At 42.1% G+C, this 23,284-nt stretch overlaps 1 protein-coding gene across 7 annotated transcripts in view; it reads left to right on the forward strand.

Moving 5' to 3' along the window:
• The window catches only part of CHN2 (chimerin 2), a 291,887-nt gene that overhangs the window by 245,159 nt on the left and 23,444 nt on the right, over positions 1–23,284 (forward strand). For 4 of the 7 annotated variants that reach the window (XM_063099554.1, XM_063099557.1, XM_063099556.1 and 1 more), the window contains exon 1: positions 18,817–19,065. In XM_063099554.1, the coding sequence (XP_062955624.1) occupies positions 18,817–19,065 (249 nt within the window). Of the gene's footprint in view, positions 1–18,816; positions 19,066–23,284 lie in introns of those variants that run through there. The other 3 variants (XM_063099555.1, XM_063099559.1, XM_063099553.1) reach the window with 2 other exon arrangements.

Here is a 23,284-nt window from a genome sequence, read left to right on the forward strand (position 1 = left end):
CCCTCCTTGCCCGCATATGCGTGATGGAGCAGGAGGAACAGTGGACTGGGATTCTGAAAGCCTAGCTCCATGGCATGACTTTGCTACCAATTTGCTTGGGGGCCTTGGACAAGCCGCTCTGCTTCTCTGGGCCTCAGTCTCCTCACAGTAATGGGAGAGTGTCCACAGACAGCTGCTTACCGGAAAGTTGTCGGTCTTGTCCTGCTGTGTTGTTCCCTCTCACTGTGATGATTTACTTTGTGCAGTAGACAGATGATTAGCATTCGATTCCATTCTCCTATAGGATAACTAAAACCGTATTCCTCCCTCTATTTCTGGTCAAAGCAGTAAATGGCAGGAGAAACCACATGTTTTAAGCAGCCTATCAAGTATCCATTTTCCGAAGAACTGTCCTTAGTTTATTCACTTATTTATTTATCATTCGGGAATATTTATTGAATGCCACACAGCCAGGCAATGCGCTAACGACAAGGAGACAGGGATGAGCAGGACAGACACAGCCATGTAGAACTTCAGGTTCTAGAGCCAAAAGAAAAACAATTACATAAAGAAGAATTTGTGCTAAGACAGACACAAGGGAAAGCTTCCCATAAAAAGTGGTGGCAGACCCAGGGGACTTTGGAAGGGTGACCAGGAGTTAGCAAGGTGAACAAAGAAGAATGATATCAGATGAGATGCTTTGTATTCTGGAGAGGCCCAAGTTTATAGTTGTGGCCTCTGCTTATTGGGATTTCATATGCATACATATATGAACTCAAAATTTAAGCTATACACTGGGAAGAAGAACTTGTTTATTTTCAGGCAATAAAGGCTTATATTCTCAGGAATATGACATGTACAGAGATTAGCCAAAGACTAAGAAATAGGGCCTAGAGGAAGAGACTTTCATATGAAGCACAGTAATGATAAACAGCAAAGCCCTGCATGTGTCAAACTTCCTAGGCTATAAACATTCTCCTAGTCTATGAACTAACTTAATGGAGAATAGGGACTGGATCTTATTTGACTTTGGATGCAGAGCCTAGTACAGTGCCTAATACTTAGGACTTGTTCATTTAATGTTGGTTGATTGTTTAATTGGTCTGTTGGTTAATTGGTTGGTTGATTGGTTGGATGGATGGATGGATGGATGGATGGATGGATAATGGAAGGAAGGATGGATCAAAGGACGAATAGTTGGATATATGGTTAGCTGGCAGACTGGCTGCCTAGATAGGTGAATTGGTGGGTGGGTAGATGGATGGATAGATGGATGGGTGGATGGATGGATAGGAGAGAGAGAGAATGTAAAGTGTCTGGAGCAGTATGTACAATAAATTGTAACTATATATTTCTGATGTCTTACAGCTTACAAATACCTTATTTTTCATATACACTAAATCATTCATGTCTATAAATTCCTACTCATTTAAAGTATTTTAATACTTTACCTGAAACAGTGTTTTTCTCATAACAGAAAAAATATACCCATTGCTTCACATGTGTTTTATTTGTACAGAGAAACCAAAATATAAATGCATTTTTCATAAAACTTGCCACCGTATGTAACACTGCTGAGCATTAATGCTCTTTTTAAAAACCTGATGATTTTGGATAAACCTGAATAAACACATATGCTTGGTAGGACATTAGTTTTTTTACTTTGGGAGTGGAAGGGGCTTCCACAGGCCATGTCACCAAAACCTGTTTTGGATACCATTGCTAAATAATAAACGGCCTCAAAACTTAGTAGTGTAAACCAGGTTCTGTTGGATCAGGTATTAGGACAGTGGGGATGGCTTGCCTCTGCTCCATGCTGTTTGGGTCCTCACCTGGGGACACTCAGAGGCTTGAGTAGGACTTGATGGCTGGAGACTGGAATCATCAGGAGCCTCCTTCATTCACATGTCTGGCAGCTGAGCTGGGATGACTTGCACACTGAACTCAGCTGGACGGTCAGCCAGAGTGCGTACATGAGGCATCTCCATGTGGCTTGTGCTTCCCTCAAACACGGCAGCCTCGGGATAGTTGAACTTCTTCCCTGACAGCTCATGGCTTCAGTGTGAGGGTTCCAGTGGACAAGGCAGAAGCTTCATTGCCTTATATGATCCAGCCTCAGGAGTCACATACCGTTACCTCCACCATATTCTATTGGTTGAGGTAGATACAAGTCTATCCAGGTTCCTGGATGGGCAAGGAACATATACCCACATATTGGCAGGAGAAATGTAAGAGTTCTACAGCCATTTTTAAAACCTCACGCCCCTAGTTATTAGAGACCGAACCCTGGAATCTCAGCAGAAGGTAGCTTCACCTTAACTCACGCCATCACCCTCTGAGCGTCATTTTTATGGACATGTGTCATTTGCTTTTTGTGAGGGAAGAATTGGATCTCTAGCCTCCCTTCAGGCCTTGAATGTGCTTGGAACATGGTGGCAAGAAAACTCTTCCCTCCTTTCCAGAAGTCAGTTCTCATCTCGGACTATGCCAGTTTAGAGAAAGGAACCCTTGGCACCAGCTGGACCTGTGGCAGGGAGCCTCTCTAATGCAGCAACAGAACCCATGTCAGAGAACCAAGGCAAAGCAGTCAAGCAGGGATCGACAGCCTGCAACCAGGCAAGCATACCCAAAGCAGGGATGCCTCCAAGCTTCCACACACCCCACACAAGCACTCCTTGTCCTTAGGACCCTGGCAGCTGACATTTGTGCTTTTGCAAGAGTGCAACAGTTTTCTGGAAGTACTCAGGGCAAGGGTAAAAGGGCAGTTTCCTGTGGATCCAGGTTTTTTAGGACTATGTCACTTTGGGCTATAAGGCTTCTTTAAGAGACCATTTTGTATCCATCAAGGGGCTTTAGAAAATAAGGTGGGTGGGTGCCAGGACCTTGGATCAAGGCCTGGAGATCTAGAGACTTTAGACTCACTGGCACCGGGAAGCTGAAGAGGTCACAATGTGGAATGCCAAGATTCAGATGACTCCCTGGGCTCTGTCCAGCAGGACATCAAAGCAGCTCTGAGGTACCCATGAGAACCAGAGATGTGTCCAAGTTCTTTTGGTGCACAAACCTGGGATTGAATGCCCAGAGGTGGTGCTTCTGCCCTGCCTGCCTGGAACTGACGTGCCTGAAGCACACTTTAGGGCATAAGTAATCAAGTAATCCAGAGCTCACCTTGACCAGGTCACCTCGTCCACTAGCCCTGAATGATTCACCATATGGAATTAAAAGTACACATGACAACCATCTCCACTCCCCACAGTGTCACCCAGGACCCGTTGGCATAGTCAGTACAGTCTTCTTATGTGTGCATTGTTCAAGTCACAGCAGGACCATTAACTAAGGTTATTTAAAGAGTAGTTTTTAATAGTGGTCATTGCTAACCTTTATTTAGCTCTTACTGTGTTTGGGGTGCTAGAAACTGTGTATTATCTGTTTTAATCAACACAACAATCCTGAAGTTAAGTACCAAGTATTAGTTTTCCACACACTGGTACTGCTAGATGCTCATTGGCCTTACATGGTTAGAGATACGTTTGGAAAATGCTGTGATGTAAATGGTAATTCTCCAAAAAAGGAATATATGTGGAATTTTCCAAACTTATTTAATCATAGAGCAACTACAGGAGGGAGGAGGAGGGGACTGGTATTTTAAGGAACACTCATTTGAAACCTGAGTGGGTGATATGGAAGTGAGTCAGCACAAAATATGCTTAGTGTCCTCCGAGTGATCTAAGGGCCATTTGGAAATAGGTAGAGCCTAAACCATCATGGTTAGATTTGTGTGACTGTCTTTGAAAATGGTTACTCATGATGCACCCAGGATGGCCGGGTGACTGCTGAAAGTAGCTGATGGTTTGTTCTTAGAAACGTGCCATCTTCTCCACAACTCTGCAAAGAAGCCTGCTGTATCACAGCAGCAAGGAGTTCCATCTGCTGCCAGTACCCCGTCATGTGTGCAAGGTGAGGAAGCTGCAAGTGGAGACTTTGAGCCTGAGGTGTTCACAGGCTGCCCCACTGCTGTGCACCACAGTCCCCAAGAATATGGGAGGCTCTTTCCTGAGCACAGCACTGGTCGGAAACCAGAATCAAAGCTACCGCCAGGCTTTCATTCCCAGGACCAACATATGCTGCAATCTACTCCTTTGTTCTGTTTGTTTTTATGAATTTGCATCCTAAAACACACACTTCTTGCTTTTTTCTTTTTGATATCAACAAAGCATTTCAGGACACAGGCCGCTTTTGCAGCTTTCACACATCTTTAATGCAAAGTCATATTCGTTCTGCCAGATGCCTCGGAAGAATTGCCATTCGTGATTAAAACACTTCCAGCTTCTTCTTAGCTCTCAGGTGATTCTGATCAAATTTAAATGTCCATATGTTTAGGAATTGTAGCAAGTCAGAAAGAAGTTGTTTTTTTCATCTCACATAAAGTAAAGGAAGTCTTAGTTAAACTCAAATATCAACACCTTCCTAAGATTAGACCTTACTTTGAAAACATCACCTGCATAATCATGAAAGCTAGTGTGTTCATTAAATTATGTATGCATACACATATGTAAAATGGTGCCAGGCATGAACTTGAGCAACATTCAACTTACAACTTAAATCGCACCTTTAATCCTTCACGAGGGATCTACTATTATTATCCACATTTCACATTTGATGAAATGAGACAGAGAAAGGTTAAATAATTTGGCACAAGGTCACAAACCTGGGAAGGGTTGAAGCAGGAATTTTAACTCGGACAGCTTAGCACTAGCATCTTCACTCTTAACAAGGAATTCTTAGCAAAGAAAAAGAGGGAAAAAAACACCTTACACCATTTTTAGAGTTTAATTGCCACTTCAGTGACCATGGGTTTGATAAGCACACAGCATTTTCAACTGAAATAGCACATGGCCAATTACAGTGCCGGTTTTTACACAACTCTTCGGGAGATGACTGGAAACCCTTAGATATGGATAAAGATTTTTAAATGGAGCCAGGTTGTTATAAGACTGAAGTAAAAAAAGTAAACTATAAAACATTTGAGTTATTTAAAATGGAAGCTCCTCCATGCCAAATTATTGTTGAAATGTTACAAAAGCTAAAATTCTCCTAGCTGTATTATATATGTTAAGATGCAATTTTCTGAGTCTGGATAAATTTATTTGCAGAAAATCTATGTGAAACGAATATGTTAATACTTATTCTTTATTCTTTTATCTCCTGACTCTTACAATAATATATATGATTAAAGCAACATGGCACAGTATTTTTATTTTAAAACTTTTAATTCTCTTGGCTCAAGGCGAAAAATCTCTTCAGAGATTTAATCTAACATGTTTTTACATGAATTATTCATCTTTCTTACACTTTGGAAAGATTTTATCTTCTATCGATGGAGGCCATGAAATGTTTTAGGCCCCACAGAGTGAATCTTTCCTTAATATCTGCTAGATTAAGAGATTTTACTTCCAATAAGATTACTTAACATTTATTTTACGCATCTCTGAGTTTCTGTAAGTATTTTCCAGCTGTGAGATCCAGACCCAAAAGACTCTGATGCTTTAGATTTATCCAGTCTAGTTTTGTTTAAAACTTACCTAATTTTCCCCCTAAGGTAAAGACCTCCTAATGCAAATGCAAAACAAAACTGATGCAAACAGAGAAAAAAATGGTTTTGCTTCTCTGTGACAAAATTTTACTTTTCTTCCCTCATTATAATTATAAAGATAATATAACTAAAGTAATTTTGAAAGATAAAGAAAATATAGACATTAGTCTACTTCCTTACAGTGACTTCCTATGCATTGGAATTTTTAAATATATCTGCAAAGCATCGTCCAGTTATCACTTCGTATTCTGCTTTTTTCACAAAGCATATTGTGGCCATGCTATTGTACACTCTTCACAAACATCATTTTGATTGTTGCATGACTGGTATACTTGCTTAGCTATTTCCTAATGTTATGACATGACCAATATATTCCATTTTTAATATTAGAAATAATGTTACTATCAATGCCCTTCTGTATTTAGGATCATTTCCTTAGGACAGATTCTTGGAAATTGAATTACTGAATCATAAAGATATTAATATTTTGAAACTCTTGACACACACACAGCCAAATTATTTCTAAGTACTTTCTAAGATGATTTTAGCAAAGCGCATTGTCTGGCAATTTCCTGCCTATGTTAGATACGCTTTTCAATGCTCTCTGTGTGTGTGTGGCTTGCTTAACTTGTGCAGTTAAGGGAGCCATGGACGTTGATCAGATCTGTTGTGCCATAGTGGAAAGAGCTTGAACTTGTAGTTTGAGGTCCTGGTTTTTCGTCCTGGCTCTACAACTAACTGGCTGTTGGAACCCAGACATGTCATGGGGAGATTGGGCCAAACCAGACTCATGCACTTATTTGTAAACATTTGTTGAGCGTTCTTTGTGGTTCTTGGTACCAAATAGAAAATGTGAATCCAGGGTCCTTCCTTAGTATTTTACACCCTGCTGGGAGGCAGAATCACATGAAGTTTAAGAGTATGAACTCTGGAAGCAGCTGGTTCTGGGTTCAAATCCTAGTGATAAGATGTGCAAGCTTCAGTAGTGAATGCACCCTTAGGCTTTGTTTCCTCATTGATGAAACGAGGTAATAATACCTATTTCATAGGACTGTTGTGCAGATTAAATGAGCATATGGTTAATGTGCCTGGCACAGGCACAATATATGTGCTCAATAATTGTTAGGGTGTTTTTTGTTTTGGGGGGGTTTTTTGGTCTATTTCGTTGCTGATATGATTCTAATACATTTTATGTTTTAAGCAGTATGGATCATGAGTGCAGAGGCATAGCTTCATAAAAGAATATCATGTCTTCAAAGACTGGGTCCTGGGTTCTGAGCATTGAAAAAAATGTTGTGGAGCAGAAGGAGACAGCCTGTGCAGTAGGTTGGAGTCACAGGCCATACCTAAGGTGCCTCCCAGCTCCAGTGGCTGTTGTGGCCACTGCACAGAAGTGGAATAGACCTCTCGCCCAGTACTTGGCTTGGTGTTGAGATCAATGATGCCATACACCTACCAAAAGGATATGCAAAGTTTTACTGTTCACATAACTCCCCCTCTGGGGGAGCAGGACCGTCTTACCAGCAGGTCCAAAAATGTTTTGAGAGAGCCTAGCAGGACAGCTGGCTTAGGGTTCTATGATGGTTGGGCGGTAGAGCTGGTGAGAATTCTCAGGCCAGCAGGTGTTTGCATGGTTTGAACTTCAGGCCAGCACCAAGGGAAGGAGTAGACTGGCCTTCTCACTGGCTTGACACTGTCAGCCATCAACCACCAAAAACAGTCAGACTCCTTATCATCTGGACTATGGTTTTATGACAGGCAAAGAAAATCCCACTGGCTTTCTTCCTTTCCTAAAAGAAAAGACGAAGAGTCTCTGCAGATCCCACCTCTCCCTACCCCGTTTCCTGCTCCTTTTCCTCTCCGGCACTCCCCAGCGCTGGCTCCACAGCCCTCTCCACTCCAGTGGCTCCCCTCACGTCCCCTCTTAAAGCTCCTGCAGTCAGGCTTCCCCCACTGCTTGCTGGAAACTCCTCTTGACAAGGCGATCGCTCACTTTCATGTTGCTAAACCCTGTGGGCCTTTCCCGGTCCCCATCGTGCCTGACCCATCAGCAGCGTTTGCCGCAGGTGGTCATCTTTTCACTTGGCTTTCAGGATATCACACTTCCCTTCTTTCTCTTGATCTAGCTCCTTCTCGGTTTCCTGACCTCTTCATGGCTGGAGTGTCAGGACCCCGTCCTGGGGCCTCTGTTGTTCTCCATTTCCACTCACTGTTTTCCTGTGAATTCCTTCTGTGGGTGATCACTCCCAGAACTAGATCTCTAGCACCTGTGCCTGCCTGAAACTCCAGGTCGTATGTCCAGCTGTCTACTCAGTGGTCATATACCCCAAATGAGTGCCTGACCTTCCTCACTCTTATTCTTCTGGGAGTCATCTTCATCTCATTTAATGGAAACTTCATTTGTCTAGTTGCTCAGGCCCCAAACTGCATTATTGTCCTGGAGTTCTCTTTTTCTTGTGTACTTCATATCCACCTGTCAGCTGACCTTGAAATGATATCCAGGTTCTGGCCACTGCAGCCCCCAGTCCAAGCCACTCTCTTCTGTTTACCTGCATTTCCTCAATCGCCTGAACTGGCTCCCTGCTTCCCCCCCAGCCAGCCCTCCTGCAGTCCTCGACACAGCAGGCAGAGCAATACTTTTTAAAAGTACTTCAGATCATACCACAACCCTGTTCAGTACCCTGCGGTGGCTGCTCACATCACTTGGAAGTCTGTCTTCTCTCCCCGAAGGCCTAGGTCCCTCGCCTCCCCTCCGAGCACACACCACTCCAGCCACTCTCGATCCTTGCTATTTCTTGAACATGCCAAGCTTGCTCCTGTCTCATGGCATGTGCTTTGCTCTACCTCTACCTGGAATGTTCTTCGTCCAGAGATCAGCATGGCTCACCCTACCACCTCCTGCCAGTGTTTGCCTAAATGTCACCTTCTCACTGAGCCACCTGATTTAAATTGCAGCCTTCCTCCCCATCACTTCCTATCCTGTGTTCTTGCTTTGTTTTTCTTCATTACACTTACCACTTTCTAAATTAATATACAATGTACTTGCTAGTTTTGTTTATTGTCTGCTCTCCAAGAGGGCAGAGATTTTTGTCAGTTGCTCACTGCTCTATCCTATTGGCCTAATACAGTGCCTGGCAGATAATTGATGCTTAATAAATATTTGCTGGAAGAAACAAAGGGAAGGGAGGGAAGGAGAGAGGAACTATGTTTGCAATATATTCAAGAATAATTTTATTGCATTAAAACAGAGCAGAGATCAAATTGGATGTGGTCATTTCATAGCAAACTGTCTTCCTCTGGAACGTTCTTGCTGCCATATTAGTATGACAGTCTCTCTTCCCAGAGCGGACAGTGGCTGTTAGAGGTGTCTGCATACCCTCACATTCCTTCTGGGAAGAGACAACATACGTGGAATAAGACTAGTCTTCCCAACACATAAATATGAAGTCCAATTGTAGAGTTTGGAAATCCCAATCACCACTCACACAGGAGACCAAAAATAAACTTAGATTCTATTTGGAATGTACAAGCATCCATATTTCAGGACTACTGAGTTATTAAATATCCCCAGGAACTAAATGGAGCAGTATCAGCTGAACAGCTGTGAATGGCCTCAAGGACTATTTTGTCTGGGTGGTTGTTCACTGTAAAAAGCACAGTAGGGGATTTGAGATATTTTTATTTGTGAAATTTTGGAAGACTGTTTAATGGGCGTCTCCATGATGTGCAACATGGAACATTTCACGTGCAGAAAACAACTGGTTAATCTGATTTTTTTTTCTTTAGATAAAGGTACACCTTACTCAAACTGCTGAACAAAGAATCTGTTAGAAAAGCAGCTTGGGGTTCTGTTAGGTACATTCTGTAGTGGTGCTGTGCAAATTAGCATACTGTAGTGTGACAAAAAAATGCAATTTGGGAAACATATGGCCTCTGACAGAGATGTCTCAGGCTCAACTGACGAAGGACAGTGTCAGGGAACAAGTACATGTTAGAGAAATACGGTTGGGTCTACTTCACACTTGGTGCCATAAACCAGAAATTGAGTGTCTTAGCTTTTTTTAAAACTAGATTTTGTTTTTATAGCAGTGTTAGGTTTATGGAGGAATTGATCAGAAAATACAAATAGTTTCCATACCGCCCCCCCCCACACACACAGTTTCTCCTGTTTGTAACATGCTTCAATTGTGTGTATTTGTTAGAATTACGAACCAATATTGATAAATTATTATTAACTCAATTTTACATTAGGGTTCCATCTTTGTGTTGTACAGATCTATGGGTTTTGCCTTGATGTTTGTAATAAAACCCATAAGTCGATCATTCTGGGCACTTATTTCTTTGGCCAGAGGTGGGGCGTCATGTGACAGCAAGGAAACTAGAAAGAAAAGGGGATGAGTGGGGAACGTGAGAAGTGGGCAGCACAGGGCAGGCAGGATGACAGCAGCTGGAAACGTGCGAGGGCTGCTCCCCCTTAAATTTTACACCATTTATATGAATCTTAATTTTTCAACGGTTTACTGCAAGTATTATAAAACAGTTTTAAGGAGCTTGATTTAACAATTTTACCATTCTGTCAAAAATAACCCTGTCACGCCTTTTTAAGTTCAGCATTGAAGCAATTCAACCAAGATTTTTACAGTTCTTGTTTAAAGAAATGAATGACTACACTCTGATGTAAAACTTTCTGTCGTTGTTTACTCTCTCAAAGACTGCACGCAAAAACAAAAAAATCAAACGACAACAACGTGCTGAAATGTGTGAGATACTTATCGCAACCTGGAATCTGTCTCTGTGATGTGGAGTAGCTTTTGTTTCTACATCGAAGCAGTCGGGAGAAACCTCAGTAATTAGCCAGAGTTGTTGACATCAGTTTCAGTAAAACAGCTGGAGAAATGACATAGGAAGGAGAGCAATGGTAACGTTGCACAATGAATCGACCCGAGAAGCACCAGATTATTTATCTGCTTCTAAACAAGGTACTTTGATCCATGTTAGGGATCACACAGGCCCTTCAGTTTGGGGTGAATGCTGATTGTTTTGAACGAAGTGAAATGCGCTCTAGCGGGGGTGGTGAGATTGCTCCTTCGGTGCCTTTGTATCTCTCTCATGTTGAGAGAGGCCATCTGTCCCCGGAGAACAATCAGAAAGGCAGCTGGGCGTGTTGTGCCATCAGAGACAAAGGCCTCTCGGCCTCAGAGCAGAACCCGCGGGTCTGGAGGTCAGCGGCAGTTTTAGGGGCGAGCCAGGTCAGCCACTGACACCTGATGCTTAGACGGGCTCACATAAAAGTGGGATTACACAGCCTTAGCGAGCACGTGAGCAAGAAAGACAGCGGGCTCCAGCCCTGGTCATTCACAGTTCTTCAGCAGTCATGGGAATGAGTCTGCGGCTTCGTCATATGTCTTTGTTGTCTTCCTCCTCTTTCAGGACAGAAAACCACAAGCAAATAACGTGGCAAACATAGAGTTCTTAACGAGAGCAAAAAAGACTCATTCGGTAGTATAAGAACATGTTGAGAGTACATAGGATTAAACAGACTGGGTTTAGCAGTGTTGATAAAAGTAAACCTCTCCTTTGATTATCACTCAGCAACTTGGGCTTATTTCTCTTAGCATTTCTAGTTTTTTTACTTGCCAACAGGAAGTGAGAACCAGATTTATAATGTGACAGCAAAAACCAGAAAGAAAATGCCCCTCCCCTCAAAATCTAGATAGAAACCCTTCACGTGTGTGTGCGTGTGTGTGTGTATGTGTTTTAGATAGATGAATGAGATACTGAAATAACAGGTAGTGAGCATATACTCAGTATACCACTATCAAGCCACTAAAAGTATTTAAGTGTGACTCACAGGGAGTGTAAACAGACGAAAGAACAGATTTCCCTCCACCATCCTGGGCCTAGTGAATGACTGCAGTATTTTGCTAAATGTCCCTGGATCTGGGCAGGATTTAATGTTGTGTAGCTTTGGGGAAATAACGCTCAGTCCAGAGTCATCACCCAACCCCAGGATTCTAGACGTTTGTGTGGGAAGTGACCCAAGGAAAAAGGAGAGCATGCCAACTCTCTACAAAATTAGAAGTTAATGGAAGGTGAGGGAAAGAGGACTGCTAACAAGTGGTGTGTTGACTTTTCATGCAACAAAACTTTCCTGAGTGCCAGGCTGGTGCTGGCAGCATGGTAGTCACTGGACACAGAGGTAATAGAGGAACTATGGGCAGTTTTTAAAGTTTTTTTTTTTTTTAAGTTTGTTAAATTCCTCTGGTAATAGAGAGGATGAATGTGTCCTTGTGTCAGTGGGCTGAGTGCTTAGCTGTGATGAAAAGTACACACAGTACCTGATCTCATAAAGTTAGCAGGCTAGTGGGGTCCTAGGTCATAATTTTAAAATCATACTAACAGGTGTATGGTTATACTTTCTCAAGGTGACAGCAGGAAAGTTGTCGGAGGGGAGGCCAGAAAGGTGGCAGGGGCCAGACTATATGCCCCCTGTAGGCCATGGTATAGATTTTTGCCTTTACCTTTAGAGTACGTGAAGGTTTTAAGTGGCATGATGGGGGTGAGGGTGGGCACGAATGGACATATGATCACATTTGGGGTTTGAAAAGGTACTGATTCCTCTAGGGAGAGGAGGAATTTGTATAATAACATTTAGCACATTCATACTTGCATCTTTCCTAACCAACCTCCTGAAATGAAGCACTTGAGATTAGTGCTGGGTTCTCAATTCTAGGAGCATTTTATAGTCCCCTGGAGGATTATTTAAAGGCTGGGCCCCATCCCCAGAAGTTTGTATTTAATTGGTCTGAGGTGGAGCTTGAGCGTGATTAGGGGTGTGTGTGTGTGTGTGTGTGTGTGTGTGTGTGTGTGTGTGTGTGTGTGTGTGTGTGTGTGTGTGATTCTAATTATCAGGCAAAGTTGCAATCCGTAGGCTCCATGAAAGCATAAAACAGGAGTCCTCCAAGTGTGCATCAGCTTCACCTGGGAATGTGTTAGAGGTACAGATTCTTGGGCCTGATCTCATAGTGACTGAAACAGAAACTGTGGGACTGACTAGATCCAGCCGTCCGTGTTTTCACAAGCTCTCCATGGGATTCTGATGCCTGCCTCTACCACTGACAGCTGTAGAGGGTCGCAGGCAGGAGAGGCTGGAGTCTGCATCTGCTTCTAGATACAGTAGCAGAATAGCTCCGTGATGAGGGGCCAATCACTGAACTCTGGCCCTCAGTTTCTTCACCTATAAAAAAAGGAGGTGGGATTAGATACGTTCATAGGTAACTTAATGACATCAAAAATGTATCATGTATACATGCCAAATCTAATAAGTTTCTATACTGTACTTTTTAAAAACCATTTTTATAATAGAACTGGAGCATAATCATTGGAGGAAACTCAAAAAACAAAGAAAAGAATATAGAAGAAAATAAACATCAGTTAAAATTTTTCCACTCTGAGATGACTGTTGCGTATGTTCAACAGTGTGGTGTGTCCGTGTGTTTCCTTCTGATATTCTCTGTGTGCATGTGCTTACAATACTGAAAGTCATGTTACGTGGGTTCATGTGGTTCAGGAGCCTACTTCTCACCTAACATATCAGGCACATCTTCTTTTCATTTAATGTTATTTTAATTATCTTTGTTAATGTCTATATGATATTTCATTACATGTTTAAACCATAATTTGTTTAAACTTTTCCCTATGTTGAATGTTTAAGTTTCTCTCATTTCTTATTATTGTTTAGATGAATCTCTCTCTCTACCTATCTAAATTTTTATCTGAAGACATTCTTAAGAGAATCCTAGAAATAGAATCATTGGGTCAATGCACAAAAACTTTTTCAAGGCTTTTGATACATCACCAGCATTTTTCCATTTTTCACCAGCCAGTTCACAGGAGCACCAGCAGGATGTGAGAGAGCTCTCCTCTCACACCCTAGCCAGCATTAGTAACACTGACTTTCATATCTACACCGCCATGAGGTAGTGGAAGCCTGTAGCGTGGGACAGTGTTTGTAGTTGGGTTATAGCTCAAACCATCGAGGCTTAGGAGAGATTCAGACTCCAGAGGCAGAAAAGTATAAAGGACCCAGAGCACAAACACTGGGGTTGGAATAGTGGGAGAGACTGTCCAGAGGCTGATGATGACATTTTCAACAAGACCTCCTTAAAATGCAGCACTGGAATTTACTCGAAGTCTTTGGAAGAATAGTGGATTGATGGTAAATCACCTTCTCTAGAACTTGGTGCTAATAAGGCAGACTGTGCTGGTCCCTGGAGGCTGAGAAATGGGCCTGGCCTGAAGCCAGGTGCAGAAGGAGCCAGAAATTAGATGAACTTCTAAGGTCACCTCCAGGCTTATGACACCAGGTGATTAAAGTCAGGGCAGGGGGAGAGGCATTCTTCTCTCTCCTACCATCCCTCTTCCCTGCGCACTTGACAAGTACATGGCTCATTTCCCCACATCTTCTTGTACAGTGACCCATTCATCCCTCCTTGTCTTCATCTGACAAGCTTTCGCTGCCTCTTGTCACCTGATTCCTTCTTGAATCCAGGATCCTAATCATAGAGAGAAAGAACACTGGGAAGCCTTAGAAAACAGAATTCCAACTCTTATTTATAGAAAAAGAAAAAAGAAAAAGGGTAGTGGTGAGCTTATTTTACCATTTATTTATAGCCCCACCTACTTCCAAAGCTATCTTGAGTAGTGCCTGCTTTCACAGAGGGCCTGGGGAGAACAGCAGCCTCCTCTTTAAAACCAGCCCAGAGAACACCAGTGCTGCTAGTTGTTAACAGGCTAACAGTGGGGAACAGAGTAATTCCAGAATTCAACTGCTGGATATTTTTTAATGTGAGCATTACTGGGATGAGAGGCAGCTTAGAGGATGGTTAAAAGCATAGATTTAGTGTATACCCAAAAGAATTGAAAATAAGTGTTCAAACAAAACTTGTACAAGCATGTTTTCAGTAGCACTATTCACAATAGCCAAAGGGTAAAATCAATCCAAATGTCCATCGGCTGATGAATGGATGAACAGAATGTGGTATATCCACACAGTGGATCATTATTCAGCAATAAAAAGAAATGAAGTACTGATACATTCAACAATATAAATGGACCTTGAAAACATTATGCAAAGTGAGAGAAGCCAGACACAAAAACCCATACAAGGGGACTTCAAAAAGTTTGTGGAAAAATAGAATTAAGTGATAATATGAATATTTCCACGAACTTTTTGAAGTCCCTTTGTACATTGTGTGATTTCCATTATTAGAGATATTCAGAATAGGCAAACTCATAGAGACAGAAAGCAAATTGGTGGTTGCCAGGGGCTGGGGGGAGAAGGGAATGGAGAGTGACTGCTGATGGCTATGGTGTTTCATTTGGGGGTAATAAAATGTTCTGGAACTAGACAAAGGTAATGGTTGCAGAACACTGGGGTGCACTAAATGCCACTGAACTATACACTTTAAAATGGCTAAAACGGTAAATTGTATGTTATGTATATTTTAACCACAATAAAAAGATAAAGAAACTTGTTCTTGGGGTCATGGTAGGGGTTGGGGGGAAGCATAGACCTAGTTAGTTGTTCCTAGGTTCTAGTCTTATCTCTACCGCTTACCAGCTGTGTGATCTTGGGCAAGTCACTGAAACTGTCAGTTCCCGTTTGCTCATCTGTAAAACGAGGGTGATTATAACAGTACCTGCCTCATAGCGTTGTTCATCTTAAATGAGTCAAATTATACCAAGTGCTTAGTGCAACACCAGGCTCATAGTAAGCATGCTGTCGACATTTGCATTATTAATTTAATAAAGGTATTCTCACCTGGGGGCACTTTTGCTTCCCAGGGGACATTTGGCAATGTCTGGAGATATTTTTTATTACCACAGTTAGGGGGGGTGGCATCCTACTGGCATCTAGTGAGTAGAGGCAGGAAATGATGCTAAACACCCTACAATGCACAGGACAGCCCCCCCCCATGACAAAGGATTATCCAACCCAAAATGTCAGTCACCCCAGTGAGAATCCCTACTTTAAACAGAGCGTGTAGAGAAATGTGCTTAACCTAATGAACATATAGATTAAAACAAGTCAGATAGAAAGTTTTGTCAGAAGAAGACTGTCAGCAGAAGCACTGAATGCCAGCTGTGTACAGAGAACACTGCGTTACACGTTGTGGAGGGTATAAAAGAAACCAAGGAGCTGGCACTGAGGCGCTTAGATAAAGAAGAGCTCTGTGCAATTGGTTATTTAGGAGGAAAGTTTTCACCAAGAGATTTTTGTCATCTTTTTTCTTTAATGAGAGGGTAATCTGAGGTCATACACGCTATTCCCAATAATGCCCACTCACATGCTGACACTCACGGTCCCCGTGGAGAAACATCCTAACAGAACCACGTGTGGTCCCTTCACAGGTCTGAATGTGTCTTGTGTTTGGGTAAATTCTATTCAATAAATATCTGAGAAAGAAATCACTGTTGCAAATAGAAATAAAAATGACTTGTTATAAGTCAAGGCACAGACCCAAGAGAAAATCTTAAATCTCCTTGTATTCAGCCACCCATGTACCAAAAGAAGGAGAAACTTTTTTGCTCATTTTTCATTTAAAGAGTTATTTTATCAGACTAAACTGTCTACTCATGTTCATATGATTAACCTAGTCCAAATCACAGACAATGGCTTGTCATCAAAAGGTCTGTTGTGGTGAAGGTTTGGGAAAGGAGCCTTAGTCCCATCCGTCTTTGCACCTTTAGGCTGAGGATTGGAAGCCTGTCAAAGGCACAGCAAGCCCTCCCTTACTCCCCACCAGTGGCAGTTGTCCTTCAGGATGGGACAATGGGAAGGAGTGCTGAGGAGTCGGGTGGAGCCCTCTGGAGGGAAGACCCCTGCTGGCTTAGGTGCTTGGAAGCCAAGGCATGGGGATAGGTGATCACAAGGGTAGGGTAGGAGACCCCACACCATTTGGTCACCTTCGTACACCTTCCTCCACAACTCCGGCTCCCTATGCATGTAGGACTTCCTGGCAACTTACGTTTATACAGTGCCTATTATGGCAAGGAGTCTTATTAGACATCCTTGTAGGGGAAATAAAGGCAAATTAGGCATAGAGCATGTGACAATGAGTTCTCAGTATGACAGGGAATAAGACCTGCTGTAAGTCACTCCCACACAAGATAGGAAGTGGTAAGCACAAACAGAAAAATGTGGATAAAATCTGATGAGATTTCAGAGGAGAGAATTTGCCTCCAGTGGGGAGTTGGAGAAGTCTTTTTGGAGAGGATGACAGGAATGCGAATGTTGGTGAAAACGTAGACATGTTGAAATGATGCTGGAATATTCGAAAGGACAGAGCAAGCTACCCAGGTGAGAAGTTGAGTATGTCAGAGAAGAGACTTTGTAGGATCTGTATAGGGGGTGTAGGGAAATAAGATGAGCTGGATGCACTGGGACCAGCTCATGAAAAACCTGCAATGCCAGGACTCAGGTAAGCCATGGAGAGGCACCAGCATCCTCTGAGCAGGTGTGGACTGGTGGCTGCATTAGAAGATTGTTGTGAAGCTGTGTGGACTGCAAAGATAACAAGGGTCTGGGTTATTGTGGAGCAAGAACAGTAAGACTCGACAATATTTCAGATAATGCGTGGGGCAGGAAATGACTGCAGGATGTGGCCGGTCGGCATACCTAGGCAGCAGGGCATAGAGTTAGAAGCATAGGCACTGGACACAGATGCTTTGCATTCTAGTCCTGGCTCTGCCACTTAAACCAGCTGCATGTCCTTAGGCAAATTACTGTACCTCTTGGTGCCTCAATCTCTTCATCCGAAAAAAATGGGGATAAAAATCTTGCTCTTCATACCAATAGGCTGAAGGTTAAATGAGCAAGAGCATTTAACACATTCTGAACATCGTCTGGCACAACATAAGCTATTGTGCTCAAATAGTTCAATGTAAAAAATGGCTTTTATTATTATTGAAGTTAACAAGAGGATGAAATGGGAAGATGGACTTCTGAACCAAGTTGAAATGATGGTGATTGTTAGGAATAAAGAATTACATAAAGAAAGAATTGATCCTTTGTTACTCTCCACAATGCTGCTTGGAGGGGTTGGGATGTGGGGCCATTTCTCAGTAGAGGATGAAATTAAACTATGTAATGGTCCAGTCATCTACATTTTTCTTGTTTTCTGGTTCTGAAAGCATTGATTTTACTGTCTGGCATTTAGCTGCATTAAACTTCACCAACAGATCGGGAGTACACTCAATACATCATGATTTCCCCACTTCTGTTAATGAAGAGACCAGAGACCAAAAAACTACGGTCCCATAGGAGACCATCAAACAGATGATGCTTTTAAGAGCAATGAGGGCATTTTTATAGGCTCGGACACTACCCAAATGAACCTTGAGGATGTTTTGTTTAAAATAAAAGCAACTATGATGTTTTGGTTTTAGTTAAGGACTATTGTCTGTGTGGGTTTCAGTGGGGGTGCTGGTGGGAGGGAGGGAAGAAGGAGAGGCGGGGGTATCCTGGAGCAAGACATACGTCCTCCTATTTTGCAACTTTGACTGTGGAACTCAGAGCTGAGATGCTTTGCTCTTGTTCGATACCCCCACGGGTGCTCAGAATGTCCCAGTTTAATGCAGGTATAAGAATAAAACTTAAGCTCTCAAGTGCTGGGGCAGATTTTTTAAAAGACACAGGCTTTATCCCTATAAGATTAAACAATCATCAGGATTTAAAGATTTAATCTGCTTGAGTTCAACCTAGGATGGGGTCCAGAGCCCCAGAATAATTGGAGGCAGCCTCAGACTTTGAACATCAGAGCTAGTTACGTGTGTGCGCACGTGCATGTGTGTGTGTGTGTAATGTGCTAGCAAGTAGGAGAGGTCTCTCCTTTGCAATGTGCTGTGCAGCAGAAATCCAGCTGCCTGCTCCTGGCTCCCTGGATCCTCAGTGGCTGGCTGGATACCGCTTCTGGGGGTTGCTGTGCACATGAATGTGCGCTATTGTTCCAGGCACACGTCGGCCTTAAGAAATAGCACAAAACAGGCCCGTCCTTATTCAGAAGCAGAGCCCCCTCCATCACTCAAACCAGCCCTTCCAGGTCACATGCCGGAGGCCTCTGCAGACAAGACGCAGCTGCCTCAAATCCGCTGCCTAACATTAGCTGCGGTTCAAAAACCTGACAGCACGGAGCTTCCCAGGCTCCACAGGGGAAACTAGAAAGATCTGGAATCCAGGCACAATGTTCTCCGAGGAACTGTGGCTGGAAAATGAGAAAAAGTGTGCTGTGGTTCGCAAGTCAAAGCAAGGCAGGAAGCGCCAAGAGCTGCTGGCCGTGGCACTGGGGGTGAAGGTGGGTGTCAGAGGCGGCTTTGGCTTTCTCTGGCCCCCTCTCAAGCTCTTTGCCTGTTCGCAGATCTCCTCCCTGGTTCGAAGGGCCGCGCTCACACACGACAACCACTTCAACTATGAGAAGACACACAACTTCAAGGTAAGCCTCTGCATTCTTCTGTTATATAAGGGCAGGTGAGGAGGAACCATTTATAGTTTCTATCTGGCCTCTGATTGTAAAATCACAAGAGAGCAAATTCCTTTGCTTTCCATATTTAGCTACTCACTTAACGTGGTTGCTTTGTATTAAATCAAACTGGAGACTTCAGAAAGCAGTTTGCTTGATGCTTGTGCCCGGAATCCCTATCTGTATGTTGACTTTGTTCTGGAGATTTGGGCCCATTTCCTTGTCGTGTTCCCATGTCCAATGAAAGAAACACAGAGCATGCCCAATCTGTGGCATTTATAGGTGTTCTGGTGAAAGTCTGGCAGTACTTTTCCACTCTGAGTAGCAGTAAAGAACATTGCTGTCTCTGAGCAAGTGAAAACAGTTGCCCGCTTCACATTTTGTTTTGTCTTTTGTTTCCAGTGATACTAACTCCTTCCATTTCTGTGTAGACAGCTGTGAAAGCAAATGACAAGAGATACCATCCAGTAGCTTTGTTTGGGCTCCGGGTGCAGGGGGGCACCCCTGCAGCCTTTCTAAGCTTGTTGATCCTGCTCACCAGACCAAACAAAAAGATCTGGAAATCTGGTGGGAGCTTAAGTGGATTTTCCCATGTGTCTTTATAACCTGGAAAGACTGCTGTCTTCATTACACACTGGGATTTGTAGTAACTGTGATCAGAAAATTATGGCACATGTCCTTGGCCCTAATGTGTTTTCCAAGAAGGACTGGGTGGGGATTCTGATGCCGAATTACCCAGCTTGAGATGCTGTTCAGAGGAGGAGCGGCACGATAGAGTCAGAAGTTTTACCCCAGCACAATTTAGAAGTTGGAGAAAGTGAAGATGAAGGATCCAGGATGAAAAAAAAAAAAAAGGCAGGAGAAGCAAGATGTGAATTGTTTTCTGTTTTTCAAACTTTTGTTTTATTTAGGGCCAGAAGCCCAAGTGCTTTTGGAAATAGATAACCCTTTGTCAGAGGTGACAAGGGATTTTATTTTGTTGCTTTCCAATTCTTCATAAGGACAAATGTGCATCTATTAAATACACATTTGTGTTAGTTTGGTCTGTTTCCCTACTTCGGTTTTTAGAAAGCTAGAAACTCAGGCGTTTGCATACTAAATTGGAACTGAGGAATGGAATTATTCAGCCCTAGATATTTAGCATCAGGGTGAAGAATTGCATTATATAGGTCCTCTTCTATACCAAAGCTCCTGATATTTCTCCCATCACTGAACAGTGACAAGTCTAATTCGGAGCATAAAAAGTCTTTACGTTTTTTCTCTTTGCTGTTTTCTATTTTTCCCCCCATTAAATTTTTTACCTTAAAAAAGTGTCTTTCTGTCTTTTGGCAGAAATCCCTGATTTTTTGCATTCTGTGGATAAACTACCATGGATGAGAGGATGGACCTTCTTGGGCTTGCAGATTCTTTTTCTTCCTCTTGAAAATTCCAATTTTTTGGCTTTAAGATATAATTGGACTTATGCCCTGCTGTGATATGTCTGTATGGGATAGTTTCTCTGTGTATATATTATGTCCAAATCTGTGCTAAAAACACACAAGTATATTTAATTGATTGATAATTTCAAAACTAATTTCAGTCTTTTTAATCTTAGATTTCTGAGTGGGAAATTAATCTTAAGACATTTTAAAACAAAAAGTTGAATCTTATTTATTAAATAGTACTGTTGCTAATATAATATATTAAATTTTTGTCACTGAAAAACAGCAGCAGCTTTTTAAATGTTTGCTTAAAAACTCAATATCTACTCAGTGTGGCCTCTTCCAACTTATAGCTTTTGAAAGAAGAAAAGGCAGAGAATAGACAAGTTGTTCGAGAGGAATACACAGGCCAGAGGAGTGTTTCCCTTCCGTGTTCTAAATAGATGTCTTTGAGGCACAGCAGGCCCTGGAGTAGCTGTGACAGTTGATTGAGGCTTTCTTTCAATGGTACTGTTCGTGCCACTGTCCTTAAGAACAAGTGGCTGGAGCGGGAGGGGCATTCCCTCTGTCATCCCTTGCCCTTCCACCCTCAATCAGCCCTCTCCTCACCCCCAAGTCACTGTAAGTGGAAACTTTGCATGGTCTTTGGAAGAATATTCTAAAAGCAGGTCCATGCTATAAATATAGCAGCAAGTTTTTAGTAACAAGCCACTGAACTAAATGAAGAAAAAAAACTCTTATCAAAGGCCCCTGCTGCTGTTTGGAATTTGTGTTTTATACATTAATTTTACATTAGCTTTTATTAATGTTGACTTCTAATGGGCTTTATTCTGAAACTTTTATGATTTGTCATTCGAGTTATTGTTTGCAGGTATTATATGCATGGCATAGAGTAAGTGTTCAGTAAAAAGAACGAATAATCAAATTTTCATGCTTATCAGCAAATAGGCCTTGCTAGGCCCTGTCTGCCCTCTCACCTAGAGGCCTCTTACCTGAAATTTGAATCTGCCAGGAGAGCTTATTGCCTCACCACATAATAACACCTTGTGGCTGAGCTCTAAAAATCTTCAAGCCAGTGAACCCCAGAGTCCCAGCAGTCTGGATTACTGTCCTTTCTTCCCACGCTTAGCACAGTGATGAGGTACCTGTAGCTGGCTTCGTGTTCCCAGCCATGACATGATCTTTGGCAAAGAGCTAAGCTCTTTGTGCCTCGATTTTCTCATCTGTAAAATGGGAGTATTGTGAGGTTTAAAGAATATATGTACGTCACTTATCATTGTCTCTGGCACCTAGTAGGTATTCATTTGATGTTAGCTTCTATATTATTTCATTGTTCATCTCTGTGTGTCTCTCATTTCTCTTTGTGTGTAGCTATCTGAATTTCTTATTTTCTGCCTTCACTACTTCCTGCCCTTCTTTCTTTTCCCTGCCATCTCCTTTTTTCCTCTCTCATTAACTAGATGGAATAGAAAATAAAATAAAGCCTTATGATAAATGTTATTTCTTTGAATGTATTTTATCATGTAGCCAATGCTGATTTATATTCCTCATTTGTTTAAAAAAGTAGATGAGTGATTTAGATTATTTAGATGTAGATTTCACACATCCCCCCCCCCCAGCTTTTTAAAAAGTACCTTATATCTATGAGGACTTTCTTAGTTTCCTAAGGCTGTGATAACAAATGACCACAAACTTGGTGGCTTAAAACAACAAAAATTTATTCTCTCACAGTTTTGAAGAAGTCAGAAATTAAGGTGTGGGCATGGATGGTTCCTTTGGAAGTATCCGAAAGAGAAACTGTCCCATGTCTTTCCCCTACCTTCTGGTTGGTGCTGGCGAATTTTGGAGCTCTTTGGCTTATAAACACATCAGTCCAGTATCTGCCTCCATCTTCCTATCACCTTTTTCTCTGTGTGTCTTCTTATAAAATCACCAGTCATCAGATTTAGGACTCATCCTAATCCAATATGACTTCATCTTAATTATATCTTCAAAGACCCTGTTTCTAAATAAGGTCACAAGCACAGTGACCAGGGATTAGGAGTTAAGCATATCTTTTGTGGGGGGGGGGGAATACAATGCAACCCATTGCAAGGACTTTGATATTTTCAAGAGCCCTCAATAGGCAGGATCTCTAACTTCACCCTAAATGATACATTATCAGTGCTGTGAGTTAAAATTTACAGTTTTATTAAAGGTTTTCATGTCCACACAAAAAAAGTCTTTAGATATGATCTTATTGCTATGAAGTGTCACTCCCTTGGTCCAGGCACCACAGCTAATTTCCGTGGCTACTAATTTAACTTCTTTTAAGAAAAGTTTTCATTTTTTTTTTTATTAATGCTTCATTGCTCTGATAGAAAGTGATGAAATTTAGTCATTCTTGGTGTCCTGTCTTTACCAAGCATTTCCTCATGAAAGAGGTATGGTAAGGACACCAAAAATCTTTAAAATAGCTGGTGATCTTCCATGTTTAGTAGTAAGTCCAAAGTGTCTGTTTTCTGTGGCTGATTCATATTCAGAGTATGTATCTACTTTATAAATAAATTTATGATATAGCAATTATTTCACATTAATGTATATGGTTATGCAGGACCAGCTACATAATTTGTGGGGCAAATGCAAAATGAAAATGTGATGGCCCTTGTTAAAAATTATTTAGAATTTCAAGACAAGGACTACTGCAGAGCATTAAACCTAGCCCAGGGCCCTTCTAAGTACAGCGTGGGGCCCTGTGCAACTGCAGAGGTCGCTGGCCAGTTATATGTACC

The sequence above is a fragment of the Cynocephalus volans genome, chromosome 6 (assembly GCF_027409185.1).
Source record: "Cynocephalus volans isolate mCynVol1 chromosome 6, mCynVol1.pri, whole genome shotgun sequence".
Classification (NCBI taxonomy): Eukaryota; Metazoa; Chordata; class Mammalia; order Dermoptera; family Cynocephalidae; genus Cynocephalus; species Cynocephalus volans.